The 20,393-nt window shown below is 34.7% G+C and overlaps 1 protein-coding gene across 4 annotated transcripts in view; it reads left to right on the top strand.

The window, feature by feature from the left end:
- STAG1 (STAG1 cohesin complex component) overlaps window positions 1-20,393 on the top strand; it is a gene marked incomplete at its 3' end in the record, with an annotated part of 366,347 nt that overhangs the window by 256,021 nt on the left and 89,933 nt on the right. For all 4 annotated transcript variants that reach the window (XM_081301202.1, XM_081301203.1, XM_081301204.1 and 1 more), the window contains 3 exons: window positions 2,591-2,714; window positions 11,417-11,515; window positions 12,027-12,106. In XM_081301202.1, coding sequence (XP_081157328.1) covers window positions 2,591-2,714; window positions 11,417-11,515; window positions 12,027-12,106 — 303 coding nt within the window. The remainder of the gene's footprint in view (window positions 1-2,590; window positions 2,715-11,416; window positions 11,516-12,026; window positions 12,107-20,393) is intronic.

Here is a 20,393-nt window from a genome sequence, read left to right as displayed (position 1 = left end):
TGAAGCACTGATTTATTTACAGAGAAATTTTTAAATATCTAATAAAGTTGAAGATATACATTCCTATTCACCTGTTAATTTAACTAATAATTATAAACTCATTGTCTTACAGATGTTGTTGACCATGTCCTTCAGTGGGTACATAGTTGTTTCAAGAGAGAACATTTACTGCCTTATAGTAATATTATCTTAGTCAGATTCCCATCACTGTGACAAATATCTGAGATAAACAGTTTAAAAGGAGGAAAGGTTTATTTTGGCTTACAGTTTCAGAGGTTTCTGTCTATGATCACTTGACCCTGTTGCCTTTGGACCTGTGGTGAGGTAATACTTAATTATTGGGAGCCACATGGTATAAGAAACTGCTCACCTCATGGCAGCCAAGTATCGAAAAAAGTGAGGAAGGCCCCAGGGTCCCAATATTCCCTTCAAGAGCATGTTCCCTATGACCTTCCACCAGACCCCACATCTTAAAAATTCCCCACTTCACAATAGTGTCTCAGACTGGCAGCCAAGCCTTGAGCATTTTAATTTAGGTTGTTTCCAAGTTTTTGCTTTTATTAACAATGACTCCATGACTGCATTGTCTTCTGGAGTCTAGATGGATAAGACTTAGATATTTGAGAGATTATAATGGCTTACATTTATAGAAAGTTTATTAGGAGTATTTTACTTATGATTTCATTCTTTAATAACACTCTGTTAGGTTTTATTATTATCACTATTTTATAATATTTTTTAAGAATACCTAAGAAAGAGGTTTTATAGGTAAGGAAACCTAAGAAAGTAACTTGTCTAAGGTCACACAATAGTAAATAGCAGAATCAGGATTTGAACTCAGAATGTTTTGCTCCAGAACCTGTGCTGTTTATCCACTATGCTACAGAACCTCTCCATGAGAAATAGATATTATCAAAAGTGTAGAGAAACTGGGGCTGGGGCTATAACCCAGTGGCAGAGCTCTTGCTTGGCATGTATGTGACACTGGATTGGATCCTTAGTACCACATAAAAATAAATAAAATAGGGCTGGGATTGTGGCTCAGCAGTAGAACGCTCACCTAGCACGAGTGGGACCCCGGTTCGACCCTCAGCACCACATAATAGAGGCATTGTGTTATGTCCATCTACACCTAAAAAAATAAATATTTAAAAAATCCATTTAAAAAAATAAATAAATAAATAAAATAAAGGCATACTGTCCATCTACAAATACAAAAAAGTGTAGGGACACTAAAATTTGAGAATAGTAGTATGGTTTGGGAAGAGAAATTTTCCCGCATTTTTATTCTGAGGCAAGAGAATGCTCTAGAAGGAACTGGGATTTATATGAGCGAGGAATGAAATATTAGAATTCTACCATTCATTTAATTACAAAAGAGAAACAAGTGTGCTTAATTTTCCATTAAAATGACAGATTATTACCTTGTATAAATTAGATAATTAAATTATTTTATGATTATTTGCATGTGGTAAATTAGAAAGAAACCTTGAAGATTGATTTACAGAAGAAAATTAGGATTCACCATATTATCCTCAATATTTTTTTTTTTAAAGCTAGAGCTATCACCTGGCGAACAGTGAAGTAAAAGTGTTAGCATTGTATTTGTTCATGATTCATAGATCTTGAAGTAGGAACGTCATCCCAGAAGTATTATATTAAGTGCTTACAGTGAGGTGAAGAGCCATCTGGGCAGTGAGCCAAAATCCTGACATTTGGAGTTGTTCTTCTACGACTTCATAATATATTCACCAAGATTGGTCTCATTTTAACAAAAGTAGATTATTATTCCCAATTCCTCAGCCTAAAAAACAAATTAACTAAAGATGAAAGACCAGAGCTGAGGATATAGCTCATTTAGTAGAGTGCTTAACTCACATTTAAGGCCCTGGGTTCAATCCCCAGCACCATCAAAAATAAATAAATAAATAAAAGATGAAAGACCCATGATTTGAAGGAAGAGATAAACTTCATTCTACACATGTGTATATTTTAATTTACAATAAATTAAAATATTTAATGTATATTTTAATTTACAATAAATTTACAGTGTATATTTTAATTTACAATAAATTACTTCATGATTTAGATTTTGTAGACTGTTGCACATTTTTAAATAATTTTGGCTTTTACATCATTTTCCCATTGATATATAACTAATTTATTTCTTGGTCATAAAAATTTTCTTTTAGTTCGTTAGACATGTGGTAGGTTATAAAGATTAACAATTCTTTAGAGAAACACTTTTTGACCTATACATTATTCTGTACTTGGATGTTGACACTTTGGTTTTCTTAGGAGATTTAACATGTTTGTTGGCTCTATATTTATAATTGTGAGGTTCTCAGAAAGTTCTAAACGTCATTACCCATCCCAATGAAAACAGAGCACTTAGACCAAAATAAGGTGTCTTCATATTTCACAGAAACTATATTTTTTAAAAAAAACAAGATATTTTAGTTGGAGGGCTTTGAGAGCTCAGATACAAATACAGTGTTAGAAATTATATTTGCTGCTTGTTGAAAGTGACTAAGAATACATTTCAGCTTTGGATATTAATTAGAGATTTCTTTTTTTTTTTCTGCTCTAGAGATGCTATTGCTGAGATTAGAGCTATTTGTATCGAAGAGATTGGAGTATGGATGAAAATGTATAGTGATGCCTTTCTAAATGACAGTTACCTGAAATACGTTGGCTGGACTCTTCATGACAGAGTAAGTAATATCTTCTAAGCTTTAGAATAGATGCTCGTATCAGTACTAGCATGCTAGAAATCAAAATTGCAATAGTTGATTTTTTAAAAGTTGTAGTAATGGGGCTGGGGTTGTGGCTTAGCGGTAGAGCTCTTGCCTAGCACGGGTGAGGCCCTGGGTTCGATCCTCAACACCACATAAAAATAAATAAATAAAATAAAGGTATTGTGTCCAACTACAACTAAAAAATAAATTTTTTTTTTAAATAGTTGTAGTAATATTAAATTTAAAATGATTCAACATAGTAACTGTTTATTTGAAGACCATGATTTAACTTCAAGTCATTGGCCCTTATATAAAAGAGTTTGTCATATTTAGGTGCAATGCTATCTTAAATCAAAATGACCTGTTATATCTGAATTTACAAGAGAATGCATATCATATCTCAAGAAGATAATTAGCTCTTTTTCTTACTGGAATAAAAAAATTTCTTGTCTCTTTTAATATGTAAAAACTAAATACCTTTATTATTTTTTTCCTTGTACCAGGAATGGAACCCAGGGTGCTTAACTTCTGAGCCACATCTCTATTCCCTTTTTTAATTTTTTTTATTTTGAGACAGGGTATCACTAAGTTGCAGAGGCTTGATTTAAATTTGCGATCCTCTGGGGCTTGGGTTGTGGCTCAGCGGTAGACTGCTCGCCTAGCATGTGCGAGGCGCTGGGTTCGATCCTCAGCACCACATAAAAATAAATAAATAAGGGCTGGTGGTATAGCTCAGTTGGTAGAGTGCTTGTCTAGCATGCATAAGGCCCTGGGTTCAATCCCCAGCACCACACCAAAAATAAATGAATGAATGAAGGAATTAAAAAAAAAAATTGTGATCCTCCTGCCTCAGCCTCACAGGTTGCTGGGAATAAAAGTGTGTATCACTGCCCCTGGCTAAAAACTAAGTAACATTCATGTTTTGAATTCTCCAGGGTTTTATCACAGTAGAGTGTTTTAAAAGAGTTAAATAGATTTGTTGAAATCTAGAATACTCGGTCTAAAAATGTATTTCTACTTCTAATCTCTTAGAAAGGGTCTGACTTTGACATGAATCCTATATCATCAAGTCCTGAATAAGTAATCCTCAAAATAACCAAGGGTAAGAAGAAAAAACTATGGAAATTTTTATTAAAAAAAACAAACAACAACAACAACAACAAAAAACCCTGACGTTCTATAGCTCAAACTGCCAGGTATTCATAAACATGAAGATCCACCCCTATCCCTCCACCCCACCCCCCAATACTGGATATTGTTTACCTAGGGCAATACCCATGGTAGGCAGTTGCTCTACTACTAACTTATCCTCTTTTTTTTTTTTTTTTTACTTTGAGATAGGCTCTCTTTAAGACATCCAGTCTGACCTTGAATTTGAGATCCTCCTGCCTTAGCCTCTCAAGTAGCTGGGATTGTGAGCATGCACCACTGTGCCAAGCAGCAGCATAGAAATTTTATAACAATTTAAATCATTGTGTTAGCGTAATAGCTATCAGAAGCCTTTTTTATATATACCTTTATTTATTTTTATGTGGTGCTGAGGATCAAACCCATTACCTCACACATGCTAGGCAAGTGCTCTACCAATGAGCTACAACCCCAGCCCAGAAGCCATTTTATTTTTTAAAATGCAATTATAAGGGGCTGGGGATGTGGCGCAAGCAGTAGCACGCTCGCCTGGTGTGTGTGCAGCCCGGGTTCAATCCTCAGCACCACATACCAACAAAGATGTTGTGTCCGCCAAGAATCTTTAAAAAAAAAAAAATGCAATTATAGGGGCTGGGGTTGTTGCTCAGTGGTAAAAAGCTCATCTAGCACATGCGGGGCCCTGGGTTTCATCCTCAGCACCACATAAAAATAAACGAGTGGAATAAAGGTATTGTATTTACAACTAAAAAAATAAATATTTAAAATAAAATTCAATTGTATTCTTAGATATTTATTTATTAATTTATACTGGGATTGAACCTAGGGGTACTTCATCATTAAACTATATCCCTAGCCCTTTCTAATTATTTATTTATTTGTTTTAATTATATACACACACACACATATTAGTTTTAGATGGACACATTACCTTTATTTTATATGTTTATTTTTATGTGGTGCTAGGGAACGAACCCAGTGCTTTATGCATGCTAGGCAAGCTCTCTACCACTGAGCCACAACTCTGGTCCCATCTAATTTTTTATCTTGAGACAATATCTCACGAAGTTGCCTAGGCTGTCCTGGAACTAGTGATCCTCATGCTTTAGCCTCTGCGGTAGCTGGGATTACAATCATGCACCTCCCATGCCTATCTTTTTTAAATTGATGATAAAAAGAGATTCTTACCTCTCCCTGTCCCCAGCTCATCATTTGAAGGGAAATCTAATTAGTATGTAGTGAGTTTTTTCCCGACTATATATCTTCTGTAACTATTTTAACATCCTTTTCTTTGCAGTAATAAATCCCAAGCTAGATTCTGTTTGTTTTGTTTTGTGTTTACTCCCTATGTGGAATTGGAACCTTTGCATCTAAGTCCACCTCAAGTTAATCCAACTAGATTTTACTTCACTACGAGAATGTAGAATTATATAGTGCACACTCATCATAATACACACACTCCTATATTCAACAAGACAGTCTCTTTTGTAGGGTTGGATTAAAGTTTTGCACTTTTATTCCCCACCACTACCATCCGAGTTCTTTCCCCTGTTCCCGCAGTAGAGTATTCTTCTGAATTTATGTGACTAAAAGAACTTAATGTATGACCACAAAGTCTTGGGAAACCAAATTTTTGGTGTTTCTTACCATCAGTTTTTTGTTTTTGTTTTTGTTTTTGTACCAGGAAGTGAACTCAGGGTCACTCAGCCACTGAGCCACATCCTCAGCCCTTTTTTGTATTTAGAGACAAAATACAATAGCAGTAGTGAGTTTCACCTCACTGTTGCTGAGGCTAGCTTTGAACTCACAATCCTGCTGCATCAGCCTCCCTAGCTGCTGGGATTACAGTTGTGCACCGTCGCACCTGGCCTCTTACCATCAGTTAAAAAATTATTAAACTGCTTTTATAGAAATCCATTGTCTAGGTGAAGGAGGGGAGGTTGATTTCCCTTGTACATTGTTGATAAAAACGTATGAATATTCAGTGAAATGATTTCCTAAATCTCTATCAGCCTCAATTATTTTATTTTTTAAAGATTGCAAGTATTAAGTAATCCCATCTACATTTTTCTTTTATCATTCCCACTCTAATCTCTTTGCGTCTTTTTTTCTGAGAATGACAGTCATTGTCTTCCTGTTTCGTTCATCTGATTGAAACTGCACCCTCTTTTACCTGTAGCCTCTGTCTTCAGATTCGTCTTATGCCTCTTCCAAATGAGCTGATGAAATCTTTGTCTTGATTTTAGAACTTTGGAGGTTATAACCTCATCTGTTCTCCTGAATAAAACAAACTTTTTAAAATTGTAAGTTTTATGCTGTAAGTTGGTCAACAGAAAGAAAATCTCTAACAATTAAAGTAGTTATTTCTGTAGGTTCTCTACCTAGCCATTTTATTTCTGCCCTTCATGGTGACGCAGAATGTGCCTAATTTGCCTAATTTTGAAATCGCATTAATAATTTATGTATTTTAGACTTAAATATCTTAAAATCTTTGAGGATTTAGGCTCATAATTCTAATTACCTTGCTCTTATAGTTTATCTGTATTGTTCTGTACTACTTTTGCTTTTACCATGCCTGTTACTCCATTTTCGGTTACTACATATGAGTCAGGATAATTTAAAAAGAAAGGGGTATTTTGACTCACAGTTTAAGAAGCCTAAGAGCATGACCTTGGCATCTGCATGGCTTCTGGTAAGGGCTTCACAGCAGTTGGTTTGTAAAGAAGAGGAAAAGCAAGTAGAATTCCCACAATAGCTAACCCATTTCTGCCAGAGAAACATTCATCCACTTATAAAGGCAGACCTTCTCACCACCTTTCAAACTCTCACATTAGAGACCAAGCTTCCACCTGAGTTTTCAGCAGGAAAAAACTATGCCCAAACCATAGCACCTGTGTGTACATTTATTTTTATACCTCTTAGTATATGCTAATCCCCATATCAGAATCTTTGTAGTGTTTAACAATCTATATTTCTTTAACCCACCTCATTTTTTCTCTTTGTTTTGACTCATCCTGAATCCTGTTTCTCATAAAGTTGCCAAAACTGTCCCTCTCAAGGGAATCTTCTCTCTACCCCTGTACTCCTGCCACATACTAACACATACCTTTTTGGACAGTCCACTTGAATTTAGTTCTTCTTAACTCTTTCACAGTATTTCCATTTAAATATTCTCCTGGGAGCATAAATTATTGTCCCTTAAAGATATAACTCATTACGAACCCACGTTTACCGTTATTTATGCAATATTGTTATACCACTTGATGTTTCTTACAGAAGTATTTTGCACAAATGTTAAAAAAGAATCTCTTTGAATAAAGAATCTCTGTTAATACCCAATTCTCTCCTCTAACAAATCATTTTATCCTTGATGCTTTTATTTTCTTATTTATGTAGTTATTAAAAAATATTTATTGAACAGTTAATAAGCATTAGATGCTGTGTTAAACAGCATTTATATTTGAATAAAATTTTCTTGTAATGGGAAAACAATGAAGCATTAAGTGTACTATAATAGAAATAACTGCAGAGCATAGTAGAGCACTTAGAAAAAAAGCAATTGGGAATTTTCATTCCAGCAACAGGTTGTTTTCCAGTTTTCTGAAGTGCTTTCATGAATACCACATTACCTTATTTAATTTTTAAGGTCCTGTGGTATAGGCAGGACACATTATAGGTGAAGAAATGAGACTTGGGAGGAGAGATGGTTGCTTGGGAATTTTGCTGGACAGGTGAAAATGAAACTCAATTCATGTCCTTACTATATCTATATCCATAGGTAATGGTATCAAAAGAATTGTTGAGCAGCTAATATGCACTAGGTGCTGTGTTAAACAGCATTCATATTTGAAGATTTTATTTTATTTTTTAATCTGTGGGGTTTTTGGAGAGGATATTGGAGAATGAACACAGGAGTGCTTTATCACTGAACTATAATCCCTTACCCTTTTTATTTTTGGAGACAAGGTCTCGTTAAGTTTTTTAGGGCCTTGCTAAATTGCTGAGGCTGGCCTTGAACCTGTGGTCCTCCTGCCCAGCCTCCCAGGTCACTGGGGTTACTGACATGCACCACATGCCCAGCTTATAATTTTTACTGTGTGAACTTGGATGTATTAATTTCATTTTTCTTGGCATTGATGTCAAGTCTATGGTTAGGGAAAAGTCAGTCATGCTATCTTACATCTGAGGTTGTGACTGTACATTGAGACAACTATCTTCAGCCTTTTACTCATCCATTGTTGATCTTTTTTCATTATATATGTTATATAATACTTGCATCATTGACTTTCCACTTATCTTCCCTCCCGGAAGACCATATCCTTTGAGCCAGTTCTGTAAATCCCCAATTGTTACGCTTGAACCTTGCTACTCTTTACAATACTTTGCTCTGTCCCAGTTCATTTTTTGTTGCTATAACCATACTCGATTCTGGGTAGTTTATTTTTAAAAGTGGGTTTATTTAGCACATATATGGGGGGCTCAAAGTCCATGATCAAGCAGCACCATCTAGTCAGCCCCTGGTGAGGACCTTCTTGTTACACCATGGCAAATGATCGCATAGTAGAAGTGGGTGTGAGAGTTTGCAAGGTAAAAGAAAAAGGACGGAGGAGCCAGGCTCTCTATTACAACCCAGCCTCTTAGGAACTAATCCACTCCTACCAGACCAGCATTAGTGCCTTCACAAGGGTGGACCCTATTCACTTAACCTCCCACTAGTCTCCACTTCTTACCTGTTTTACCACCTTTTAATACCATTACGTGGGAAACTGGGGACCAAACTCCTAGCAAATGAAGTTTTGGGAAAGAAACTATATCCGAACCATAGTATGTTCCTCTTGCATTGAATGATTAGGTGATACTGCCTTATCTGCTATTTTGTGATCTTATCTATGAAGAGATTTAACCTTAACCTAAGTGGAAATTTCTGTAGATCATGATGAGGGCTGCTAGCATTGTCCTTAAGATACCTGCCAAAATTTAAACTTCCACAGTCTTTCAATAAAGGGATGGATAGGGAGGAATCATGCCTCCTCTACCAAGGGGTATGAGTCATTTTTAGGGTCACAAATTCAGAAGAAACTAGGAATTAAAGGTCCTCACCTACATCCACCCAGATATTTTTTAGACCCCACTTCTTTCCTATCGTAGTTCTGATTTTGTCATAGGAAAATTGATTAAATTTCAAAAAAAAATGGCAGCACTATCCTTGAACTGGCAATTTAATGGCCTGATCTTATTATTTTTTCTCTTTAGGATCATAGTACAATATAGCAGCAAATACTTAGTTCCACAGTCCTTATAGTTAACTGTTATTCACCCTGCTTCCTCAAATGTCAGAATGGTGTACAAGTTAATAGTGCACATTCTTTTTCACCCACAGGTAAAAACCCTGGCAAAATACAATACTGTTCTGTGTCAGGAATTGTCAGTACTTATCACCGTTGGATTCTTCCTCATAACAATCCAGTCTTCAAGTAATCCAACCTCAGAATCTCATCAAAAAAGTTAGGTCACATTCCCTAGAAGCCAAACCTGAGGAATTATTGTGCTAACAGTATAGTTGTGTGTCTTAACAATGGGGATATGTTCTGAAAGATGTGTCACCTGGCCATTTTTTCAGTGAATAAACACAATAACTGCATGTGACTAATCACAAGATTTTGTAAAGCTGCTGTGAGCTAAACATAGTATATTATTTTATAATAAACTTTTTGCCTATAAGCAGATATATTTACTAAAATAATGATAAAACATATAGCAGATGCATAAGCTAGTAAGTCATTTACTATTATTGTCAAATATTATATACTGTGCATAATTGTATATGCATAGTAGGTTTGTTTACACCAGCATCAACACAAACACATGAGTAATAAGTTGTGCCATGATGTTATGATGACTACAGTGTCCCTAGATACTAGGAATTTTTCAATTCCATTGTATCTTCTGGGATCACCTTTGTATATGTAGTCCCTGATTGAGCAAAACATTGTTTTGTAGCACATGATTAGGTTTGTACTCAGGAGTATCCTATTTGAAAATATGATAAAGCAGGAAACAGCCCAACAGGTGGTTTCAGAATAAGTCTGGACTCTGCACAATCTCACAACGAACTCTAGAGAATAAATTACATCTCAAAGTTTGTCCTGCCAGAGTTAAGACAGTTAGGCTGTTTTACCATTATGTCTTTCTACTCTGGTTATGGGCATTAGTCTGGGAAAGGTGAGAGTGGAGTGGAGTGAATAGGAGAGGAAAGGTGAAACATAATCTCTTAGGAATTTCTGTGCCAGGTGGGTCTTTTCAACCATGGTGGTTTCTTCAGAGAACGGTGTGTATAGGAACCATTAGCAGTTGACATAGGCTGAAGAATTAACAAGTAAAGGGAGTTTGGGTGGAGTGTTAATTGCACCTGGTATAAACACTTCAGATTTCTCCTACATGCTATAACTAACCTTAACAGATAATATCACTTCACTGCTGTGCTATAAGTAGTTGAATTAGCTTGCAAGAGGGTGATTATACACACTTCTCCATGAATGAGTTCAATGATAGTTCATTGGTAGTTCAGTATCATCTATGGAAGGTGTATTTATGTTATGGATCTTTGCATGTGTAACAAAGTGGGCCCTGTTCCCCAGAATGAGTTACTAAATCTTTTACCAGCATATCCCTGTACTTAGATGTGTGTGTGCACGCGCTCGCGCGTGTGCGTGTGCTTTTGGGATTTTGTTTTGTTTTGTTTTGTTTTGTTTTTGGAGGAGCAACTGGCATTGAACTGAGAAGCACTCAACCACTGAACCACTTCCCCAGCCCTAATTTGTATTTTATTTAGCAACAAGGTCTCATTGAGTTGCTTATTGCCTTGCTTTTGTATATGTAGTCCCTGATTGAGAGATGTGGGATGTGGCTCAGTGGTTGAGCGTTCAATCCCCCGTACCAAAAAAAAATTAATCTCTTGAATCCTTTGAGAGTGTTGACTAAATTTCTAGATGATGCCATACACATTCTGTTTACACTGTGATTGACAACAACCTTTACTCTTAATTTGTGACTTTATATTAAAGATATTCTTCTAGTAACTCGCACCCCCAGGACTCTACACTGTGTCATTTTCCCAGTGTTTTAAACATTCTGCTGTTTATCTGTTTCTTTACTACTCTCCTTGGAATGTAAAAGGCATCCAGTAAATACTTGTTGCATGAATAAATGATAACCTTAATATGAAATTAAGTTTTGCCACAGGATTATTCTATAATTACATATAGAACAAATGAGCATTCCCTTCTCTAATTATTATCATAAGTTAAAAATTCTAAGTATCACCGAATAATATGAGAGATACTCATTATATGGTCAGAGTTGATAAATGTTTGACACAGTTATATTCACAAGAAACTAAGGGATTTTCAATGTATTTTTAAATGATTAAACTGAAATTATTTTATTCTTCATAAAGACTTCAGTATTTTTATTATAATCTTTGTGGCATGGAATTAATTGCTTCTTTTGTGTTTTTATTTGTATCTCTGAAGCAAGGGGAAGTCAGACTGAAGTGTTTGAAAGCTCTACAGAGTCTATATACCAATAGAGAATTATTTCCCAAACTGGAGCTATTCACTAACCGATTCAAGGTAAGCATTAAGAACAGTGAGCTTATTATTTTCATAGTACCTACATTATTTCTCATTATAACCTTGTACTTATAGCTAGTTTATCAAATGACATTACTGTAATAAGTGTTTAATTCCTGTTCTTTACTACATATTCTTTAAGTAAACCCGCCTGAAATAAATGAGTATCTACTTTACCACAAATACACACAAGAGTTCTTGTTTCCTTAAAAATGTCTTTCTTGTTTAAAATTATTTCTTTATATATCTTCTTTAATGAAGGTATTAATTTTGTAACTAAAGGTTTCCCTGTCACAGTGTTCTGGGAATGCCAGTTGATGAGAAAGATTTTAAATTACAAACATTCTAGCATCTCCTTTGTGAGAGTAGAACTATGAGAATATGATTTCAAGAATAAAGTTTTGCATTTAACCTATCATTAGTGTGGCACATATGCCTCAGAATACATAATCTTAAGTCTTTCTCAGCTTTTTTATATTTATGGTTTATTTTTTTATAACTATTTTTTTAGGATCGCATTGTATCAATGACACTTGACAAAGAATATGATGTTGCTGTGGAAGCTATTCGATTGGTTACTCTAATACTTCAGTGAGTTTATTTTTTAATATTTTGATATTTTAATGCCCTTTTCTCTGCATTATTGATATCCTTTTGTATATAAAGCCCTTAAATATATTTATCACTTCAGGTTCTACTTTTAATACCTTAAGGTTTTGTTCCAAACAAAGTATTCTTTTTTTTTTTTTGATTGTGTGTGGATTTGTTTTGTTTTTGTTTTTCATTTTGACTGTTGTCTCTTTCCTCCATATTAAAGTTCTTTCATACAATATAGAGAAAATACCAATGAAATATCTTCCTCTTTAAACAAAAACAGAGAAAGAAGTCTTCAAAAGGAAGGTCTCTCAAAAGGGATAGGTTTTTCAAATAGGCTTTTTGGAATGTATATAAAACCAAAAGATAGGAAATAAAGCAGGTAATTGTTTTATTTACAAAATGATCAAAAATAGATTTTAAAATAGCAATTTTAAGAAAGCTATTTAAGAAAAATAGCTTTTTCGTTACAAGTTTGACTATAAAAGTAGAATCTGTAAGAGAATGTGATTTCTAGCAAAATTGTTACACATTCTTCTCTATATACTTTATAATGACACACCTGTCATGAACTAAATAGCTATACAGGGGTCTACTGATGCTTGAGTTCTTTATACCTTTTTGCCTTTATACAACATGCTTTTTATTATTTTGGCTTTATAATATATTTTAAAATCCAGCCTCTTCTCTTATTGGTAGATTCTCTGGTCTATTTAAAATCCTTTTTTCTATGATAAGAATTTTTAAAATATACTTGTCAGTTGCTTCAAAATTTTGGTTACTATTTTAAATATTAGAACTTCATGGAATTTAGGAGAAAATGGAAGTTTTTATTATATCATATCATTTATTCATGAAAAGATGCATTTCTTTGTTGAGATATCATTAGGTCTTATACATAGAGCTCAATTTTCCATGGTGATCTTCTGTGTTATTTAGTATATGTTAATTCTTAAAAACTTTGTAGTTTCATTGCTATATAATTGGTATTTAGTATTTTTCACTTCTTGTTTTGGAGGGTTTCTTATGTTTTGAGACAGGGTCTCACTAAGTTGCTTAGGGCCTCACTAATTGGTTGAGTCTGGCCTCAAACTTGCTATCCTCCTACCTCTGCCTCCTGAGTTGCTTGGATTATAGGCCACCATGCCTAGCTTCTACTTGGTTGTTGCTGAGGTATAGAAACCTTCAATTTTTATGTTAGTTTTATAGGTATACTGGATTAGAACTCTCATTTCTTCTGATGTTTTGTTCATTCTGTTTACTTGTACTATGTAAGTTACATTATTTGCAAACAATTTCAGTTCCTAACCTTACAAGTTTTCATCTCTTGTCAAATTGCATAGCCAGTTCCTTTATTACTATTAACAGTGTCACTGATAGAAGACAGTTTTGTTCTTGTTCTGGGGAGGCAATTAAAGTTTTTAGTTTCTGTGATTTCTGTGGTATCTTTTGGTCCATGATAAAATTTTCCCTTTGTATATGAGTTTCCTGAGATTTTCCTTTTATCCACTAATGAACCTGAGTTAAATTAATAAATTTGTCTAGTGGTAAGCACCCCTTGCATTTCTAGAATAAATTCTATTTGAACATGATACAGTTCTGTTTTGTTTAAATACAGTATTATATACACATCTGTTATCATTAATAAATTTGACATTTTAGAATTAAATTTATTTTTTAAGCACATACATAAAAACAAAAATTGTATGGGGCTAAAGATATGACTCAATTATAACTCAATTATCTACTCAATGGTAGAATGTTTGCCTAACATGTGAAAGGCCTTGGGTTTGATCCCCATCACCACAAAAAAGAGTATAAATAAATGTAAATAAAATTGTACATAGTAATGGGGTAGCATGATATTTTGGTACATGTGTAATGTTGAAATTAGGTTAAATATGTGGATCTCCTCAAACATTTATCATTTCTTTACTTTGAAAATCCTTTCCTCTTTTTGAAGTAAATATATACATTATCCTTATCTATAGTCATCCTGCTGTCCCATGTTAAGCTTGAACATCTGTGTAACTAACTCAGTAGCCATTTATTGGGGTCTCTTCACCCTTCCCTTTCTCTTAATCTCCCCAGCCTCTCCTAAATACCATTCTGCCCTCAACTTCTACATCAGGGTTTTTTGGGTTTTTTTTTTACATTCCACATATATGCCTGGCTTATTTCATCTAACTCTAGTTCTATCATCCTTTTTCATGGCTGAATTGTTTCCTTTTTGTATATATATCACCTTTTCTTTCTCCATTTATTAGTTGATAGACACTTTGATTGCTTCCATTTCTTGGCTATTGTGAGTAGTGCTGCAGTGAACCTGAGTATAGACGTCCTCTTCCATGTAGGGATTTTATTTCCTTAGAATATATACTCAGTAGGGGGTAGATATATGATCTGTATTTGTAGATCATATGGTAGTTCTGTTTTTAATTTTTTTAAGTTGTACTGGACCAAATATCTTTATTTTATTTATTTATTTATTTTTATGTGGTGCTGAGGATTGAACCTAGTGCCCTACCAGTGCCAAGCAAGCTCTCTACCACTGAGCTACAACCCCAGCTCTGTTTTTAATTTTTTGAAGGAATATACATACTGTTTTCTACAAGGACTGAACTAATTTACATTCCCACTAACAGTATGAGTTTTCTTAACTCTTACCAACACTTGATATGTTTAGTCTTTTTGATAGTAGCCATCTTACTAGGATGAGTTGACAACCTTTTGTTGTGGTGGTGGTGGTGTAGTTGTTGTTGTTGTTTTGCACTACTGGTGATTGAACCCAGGGATGTTTTACTGCTGAGCCACATCCCTGGGTTTTTTTTTTTTTTATTTTTCATTTTGAGACAGGGTCTTTCTAAATTGCTGAGACTGGCCTCAAGCTTCTGATCTTCCTGTCTCACCCTCCCAAGTTTCTAGGATTATAGCCCAATTTTAATCAGACTGGATTTTTACTGTTGGAGTTTTTGAAGTTCATTGTAAGTTCTGGATATTAACCTCTTGTCAGGTATATAGTTTGGAAATACTTCCTCCCATTCTATATGTTGTACTTCTCTTTACTGTACCTTTGCTGTACAAACACTTAGTAGTTTAATGTAATACCATTTTGGCTTTTATTTCCTGTACTTTTCTGCTCTTGTTTCCTCTGCTCTTGGGGTCCTCTCCAGAATATTCTTGGCCTTTCCAATATCCCTTCAAGCACTTCCCCTGTTTTGTTTTATCGATTTCATGTCTTACATAAGTCTTTTAGTCCATGTACAGTTGAATTTTTTTAAAATTTTATTTATTTTATTCATTTTAGTTATTGATGGACCTTTATTTTTTTATTTATATGTGGTGCTGAGAATCAAATCCAGTGCCTTACATATTTGAGGCAAGCGCTGTGCCACTGAGCCACAACCCCAGCTCCTACAGTTGATTTTTGAAATGGGTGGGAAATGGGGGTCTCATTTTATTCTGTGTGTGGATATCCAATTTTCCTAGTACCATTTACTAAAAATACCATCTCTTCTCCCATGTGTATTCTTTGGATCTTTGTTCAAAGTTAGTTGACTATCGATGCTTGTGTTTACTTCTAGTCTATTTTGTTCCATTGGTCTATGTCTCTTTTTTTACCAGTCCTGTGTTGTTTTGATTACTACAGCTTTATAATTTATTTTGAAGTCAGGTAATATAATGTCTCCTGCTTTGTTCTTTTTATTGAAGATTGCTTTGGATATTGGTGGTATTTTGTGAACCCATACAAATTTTAGTGCTATTTTTCTAGTTCTGTTGAGAATGTCATTGGTACTTTGATAGGAATTGCACTGAATCTGTTGATCACTTTGGGCGGTATAGACATTTTAAAAACACTAATCCTTTCAACCCATGAACCAGGGGATCTCTTTTCATTTACATATGCCCTCTTCAGTTTCTTTCACTGGCATTTTATAGATTGCATTGTAGAAATCTTTCACCTTTTTGTTAAACTTATCCTTTTGTATTTTACCATTTTTCGTAAGTATTATAAATGGGATTACTGTGTTGATTCCTATTTCAGATAATTTGCTGTTGGTGTATAGCAGTGCTGCTGAAGGTTTTTTTTTTTTTTAATGATGATTTTGTATTCTGCAACTTTGTTGAGTTAATTTGTTAGTTGTAATTGTTTTCTTCCAGCAGAGTGTTTAGGTTTTGTTGTTGATTTTATGTATAAGAGGAGGTTAGTCAGTGGTAAAGCATTTGCCTAAGATCATGTCATCTGCAAACAGTGACAATTTGATAATGACTTTTTCAGTTTGGATGCCCTTTATTTCTTTCTCTTGCCTAATTGCTCTGGCTAGAGTTTTGTTTTGTTTTTTAATTTTATTTTTTAAATTTCTTCTAATTAGTTATGCATGACAGTAGAATAGATTTTGATACATTGTACACAATGTGGCACAACTTCTTCTTCCTTTGGCTGAACATGGTATAGAATCACACTGGTAGTGTAACCATACATGTATAGAATAGTAATGTCCGTTTCATTCCACCATCCTTCACATTACCACACCCTCTCCTCTCACTCCCCTCTGCACAGTCAAAATTTCCTTCATTCTTCCATAACCCCCACCTCCATTATGGATTAGCATCCACTTATCAAAGAAAACATTCAGTCTTTTCTGTTTCGGGTTTGGCTTATTTCGCATAGCATGATATTCTCCAGCCCCATCCGTTCACCTGCAAATGCCATAATTTCATTTTCCTTTAGGGAGTAGTATTCCATTGTGTATATATATATACACCACATTTTCTTTATCCATTCATCTGATGAAGGGCATCTAGGTTGGTCCCATAGTTGAGCTATTGTGAATTGAGCTACTATAAACTACTTTACCACATCCCCAGCTTTTTTCACTTTTTATTTTGAGACAGGATCTTGCTAAGTTGCTTAAGTCCTTGCTAAATTGCTGAGGCTTATCTCTAACTTGTGATTCTCCTCCCTCAGCATCCTGAATTGATGGGATTACATGCATGCACCATCACACCCTATTTTAAGCTATTGTGCTAATTATTTTATCACCATAATGAAATTGTGCAGAGAATGACCTGTACAAAACACAATAAATTGTTCAAAGATTAGTCTGTTCCCTTTGCAAGGACTGAACAATTCAGTATTTGGTATTCAAAATTTAGTCTTCAGTCTTCATTTTTGGATGAATCATTGGGTATGTGTCACAATCTATGCTTTTAACCAGATTTTAATAGAAAAATAGCGGTTTGACCCAGTTGGAAGTTGAAAAAATGTTTGGTTTCATGTATCACATAATACAAAATTGCTCCCCACGAAGTAATACCAGGTGGAGTTATACATCTTGTCAAACTCCTTAATATGGGTTGAAGTATTCTTTTCCATATTTCTCCAACACCTCAATAGTGTACTCCATCAGATCCGGTTGTATCTTTCCTGTATGTCCGTTATTTTTGGTTACTGCCTTGCCATACATAGTTACTTTGGAGCAGGATCTGGCTGACTGAAATAGGAGAGGTAATGGCATGGTTTGGGATCAGAGGGAACTGCCATTATTACTGAAACCATGGCACGTCTCTGTTTTCCAGTTTTATTATAGAGAACTCAATAGTATATTTTTGTTTTCCACAAAAAAAAAAGTTTAAAGCTTTCCTTTCTATTTTATTCTGTTATCTCAGAATATGTTCTGAATGTTCTGGTCAGTTTTTTGTATTTTATTAATATGTTTAGAAACATTAGAGCTGAGGAGGTTAGTCAGTGGTAAAGCATTTGCCTAATATGCACAATGCCCTGAGTTTGATCCCTGGCACTAAAAAATAAGTAAATAAAAACAATATATATACACATATTGCGTATAATTGTATACATATTTATTTTGTTGAATTTATACATTGTTTCATTCATATTATTTCCTGTCTACTTTTTAAGGATAATGTATAAAAGTCTTATAATTGTTGCCTTACCTTTCCTCCTGAATGTTGATCATAAAATATTTTTCATAATCAATTATGAAGTTTTTTTTTAAAGAGAGAGTGAGAGAGGAGACAGAGAGAGAGAGAGAGAGAGAGAGAGAGAGAGAGAGAATTTTTAATATTTATTTTTTAGTTCTCGGCGGACACAACATCTTTGTTGGTATGTGGTGCTGAGGATCGAACCTGGGCCGCACGCACGCCAGGCGAGCGCGCTACCGCTTGAGCCATATCCCCAGCCCTATGAAGAGTTTTATTTCCCCTCTAAAATCTATTTTAAAGTATTTGGCCCTTAGGTTTTCTGGTGAATTTAACCAGCTATTGATACCTTTGCGTTGAATAATACAGTATCCTGACATTCTAACCACTCATATATTTCAGTGGTATTGTCTGGAATTTGAGATGAAATCTGTATCATTAGACTGTATGTATATATATCTGGCTGTCTGCCTTTTTTATTTAGTTTCAGTACTTGGTCATTTAGACAGCTCGTTTATTTTTTACTTTGATATTTCTTCTTCCTTTTTTTCCAGCAGAGTAATTATTTCAGTCTCCAAAGATTATCTAAATAAGTTAGATTTCTTCCTTCAAGGGTGTTTTCAAACCTTCTGAGACTTGTTTGCCTGGAAAAATTCTACTTTTCCCAAAATGTACAAGATTGAGTGGTTTTATAAATGCGTAGATTCTATTCCCAGTAGGGTTGGTGGGGAATGAATGAATAAACTACTGGGTTAGAAATGAGTGAGAATAGAGTTGTGAAGAAAATATAGAATTCGAGCTGGGGTTGTGGCTCAGTGGCAGAGTGCTTGCCTTGCACATGTGAGACACTGGGTTCAATCCTCGGCACCACGTAAAAAAATAAAGACATTGTGTCCATATATAACTGCATGTTTATTAAGGGTGGAAAGAGCAGATAATGTCTTAATTTAAGTATGAAATTGTTAACACTATAGTTCTATCAGATATTCTAAATGCATTGGAGACATTGGTGCTTTTGTGAATTCCTCATAGATCTCTACAACTCCTAGCATTTAGCATTTATGTTTTCTGTGTGGAAGTTGTTTGCCCTAAAGGTAGTTCTATTGGGTAGAGTCTTTTAAATCTATTCAAAAATGTTCCTTTTCAATATTACATACATGGCCTAAAGGAAATCAAGACCATTCGTGAATGGTTGAAGTACTATGCACTCCCTGGTATCCATACTCTCTTGTTTCTCCTACCGTGGACTGCTCCACAAACATTTTATCTTTAGAACTCTTTAATCCCTGCACCAGATACTAGTTTCTAAAATTTCTTATAATTTTAAAGGATATTCATAACGTTTTCATTGAAATTTTCTGAAGCTTGGTGTTCTAGATTAGCTTAGGGAAAGGCTTCAGAGTACCACAACACTCTGATATCTCCGTCTTTAAAGAAACCATATTAGTAACATATGGTGGAACCCCACCTACTGCTTGTAATCCCACCTATTTGTAATTGCACCTACTCTGGAAGCCTGAGGCAGTAATACCACAAATTCAAGGCCAGCTTAGGCAATTTAGCCAGACAGTGTCCCAAAATAAAATAGAAAGGCCTGAGGAAGTAGTGCAGTGGTGGTGCCCCAAGTTCAATTCCAGTAAATAAAGTTAGAAAATGAAGAAATTTTTTCTACCAATTATGTTGCTCAGTTTCCTAATTTCTAGTTACTTATTATTTTGTTGGGTAATAAGCTAAGCATCCCAACCCAGCTTTCCTGTATCTGATAGCACGTGCATGAAAAAATTAATTTGACCTTGTTTTACTTGATTTGTGAGATCTCTGCCATACTAAAACTCCCAAAACTTCAGGTAAAGTTAAATATAACATCCTGTTACATTCCGTCCATCTATTTGATACACATTGTTTTCCTTTCATTTTTGAGCTTGGGTTCCTAAGATGTCATGTTAAATTGTTTTGTTTTGTTTTGTTTTGATGTTAAACTTAATTTTTGAGGGTATTAGCCAGTGGACTAATGATATCTAACTTGGGAAACAACCCTAGCCTTATACCCCTCCTTATAATTTTTGGTATAAATTGGACATAGATAGAGACATTTGTGCTTTAGAGCAAAAAGCCTCTTGTTATAATCTAATGCTCTTCTTTGGTAGTCTTAAAATTGTGTCTTTCAATTATAATTTCATAACCCCAAGAATATGGAATGGATAGATAAAGTAAGTTCATGGACTAGCCGGTCTACTTACACTTACTGTTATTTCGCAGCACCTATTGACAGTTGTCTTGTTTGCTAACACTACTCTGTTTTTCTGGCTTATAATATTGGAACAGAGATTATTGAGGGAAAAAT

Source organism: Spermophilus citellus (genome assembly GCF_964194105.1).
Source record: "Spermophilus citellus genome assembly, chromosome: 7".
NCBI lineage: Eukaryota > Metazoa > Chordata > Mammalia > Rodentia > Sciuridae > Spermophilus > Spermophilus citellus.
The sequence above is the reverse complement of the archived record's forward strand: the minus strand, read 5'-3'. Positions and strand labels throughout refer to the sequence as shown.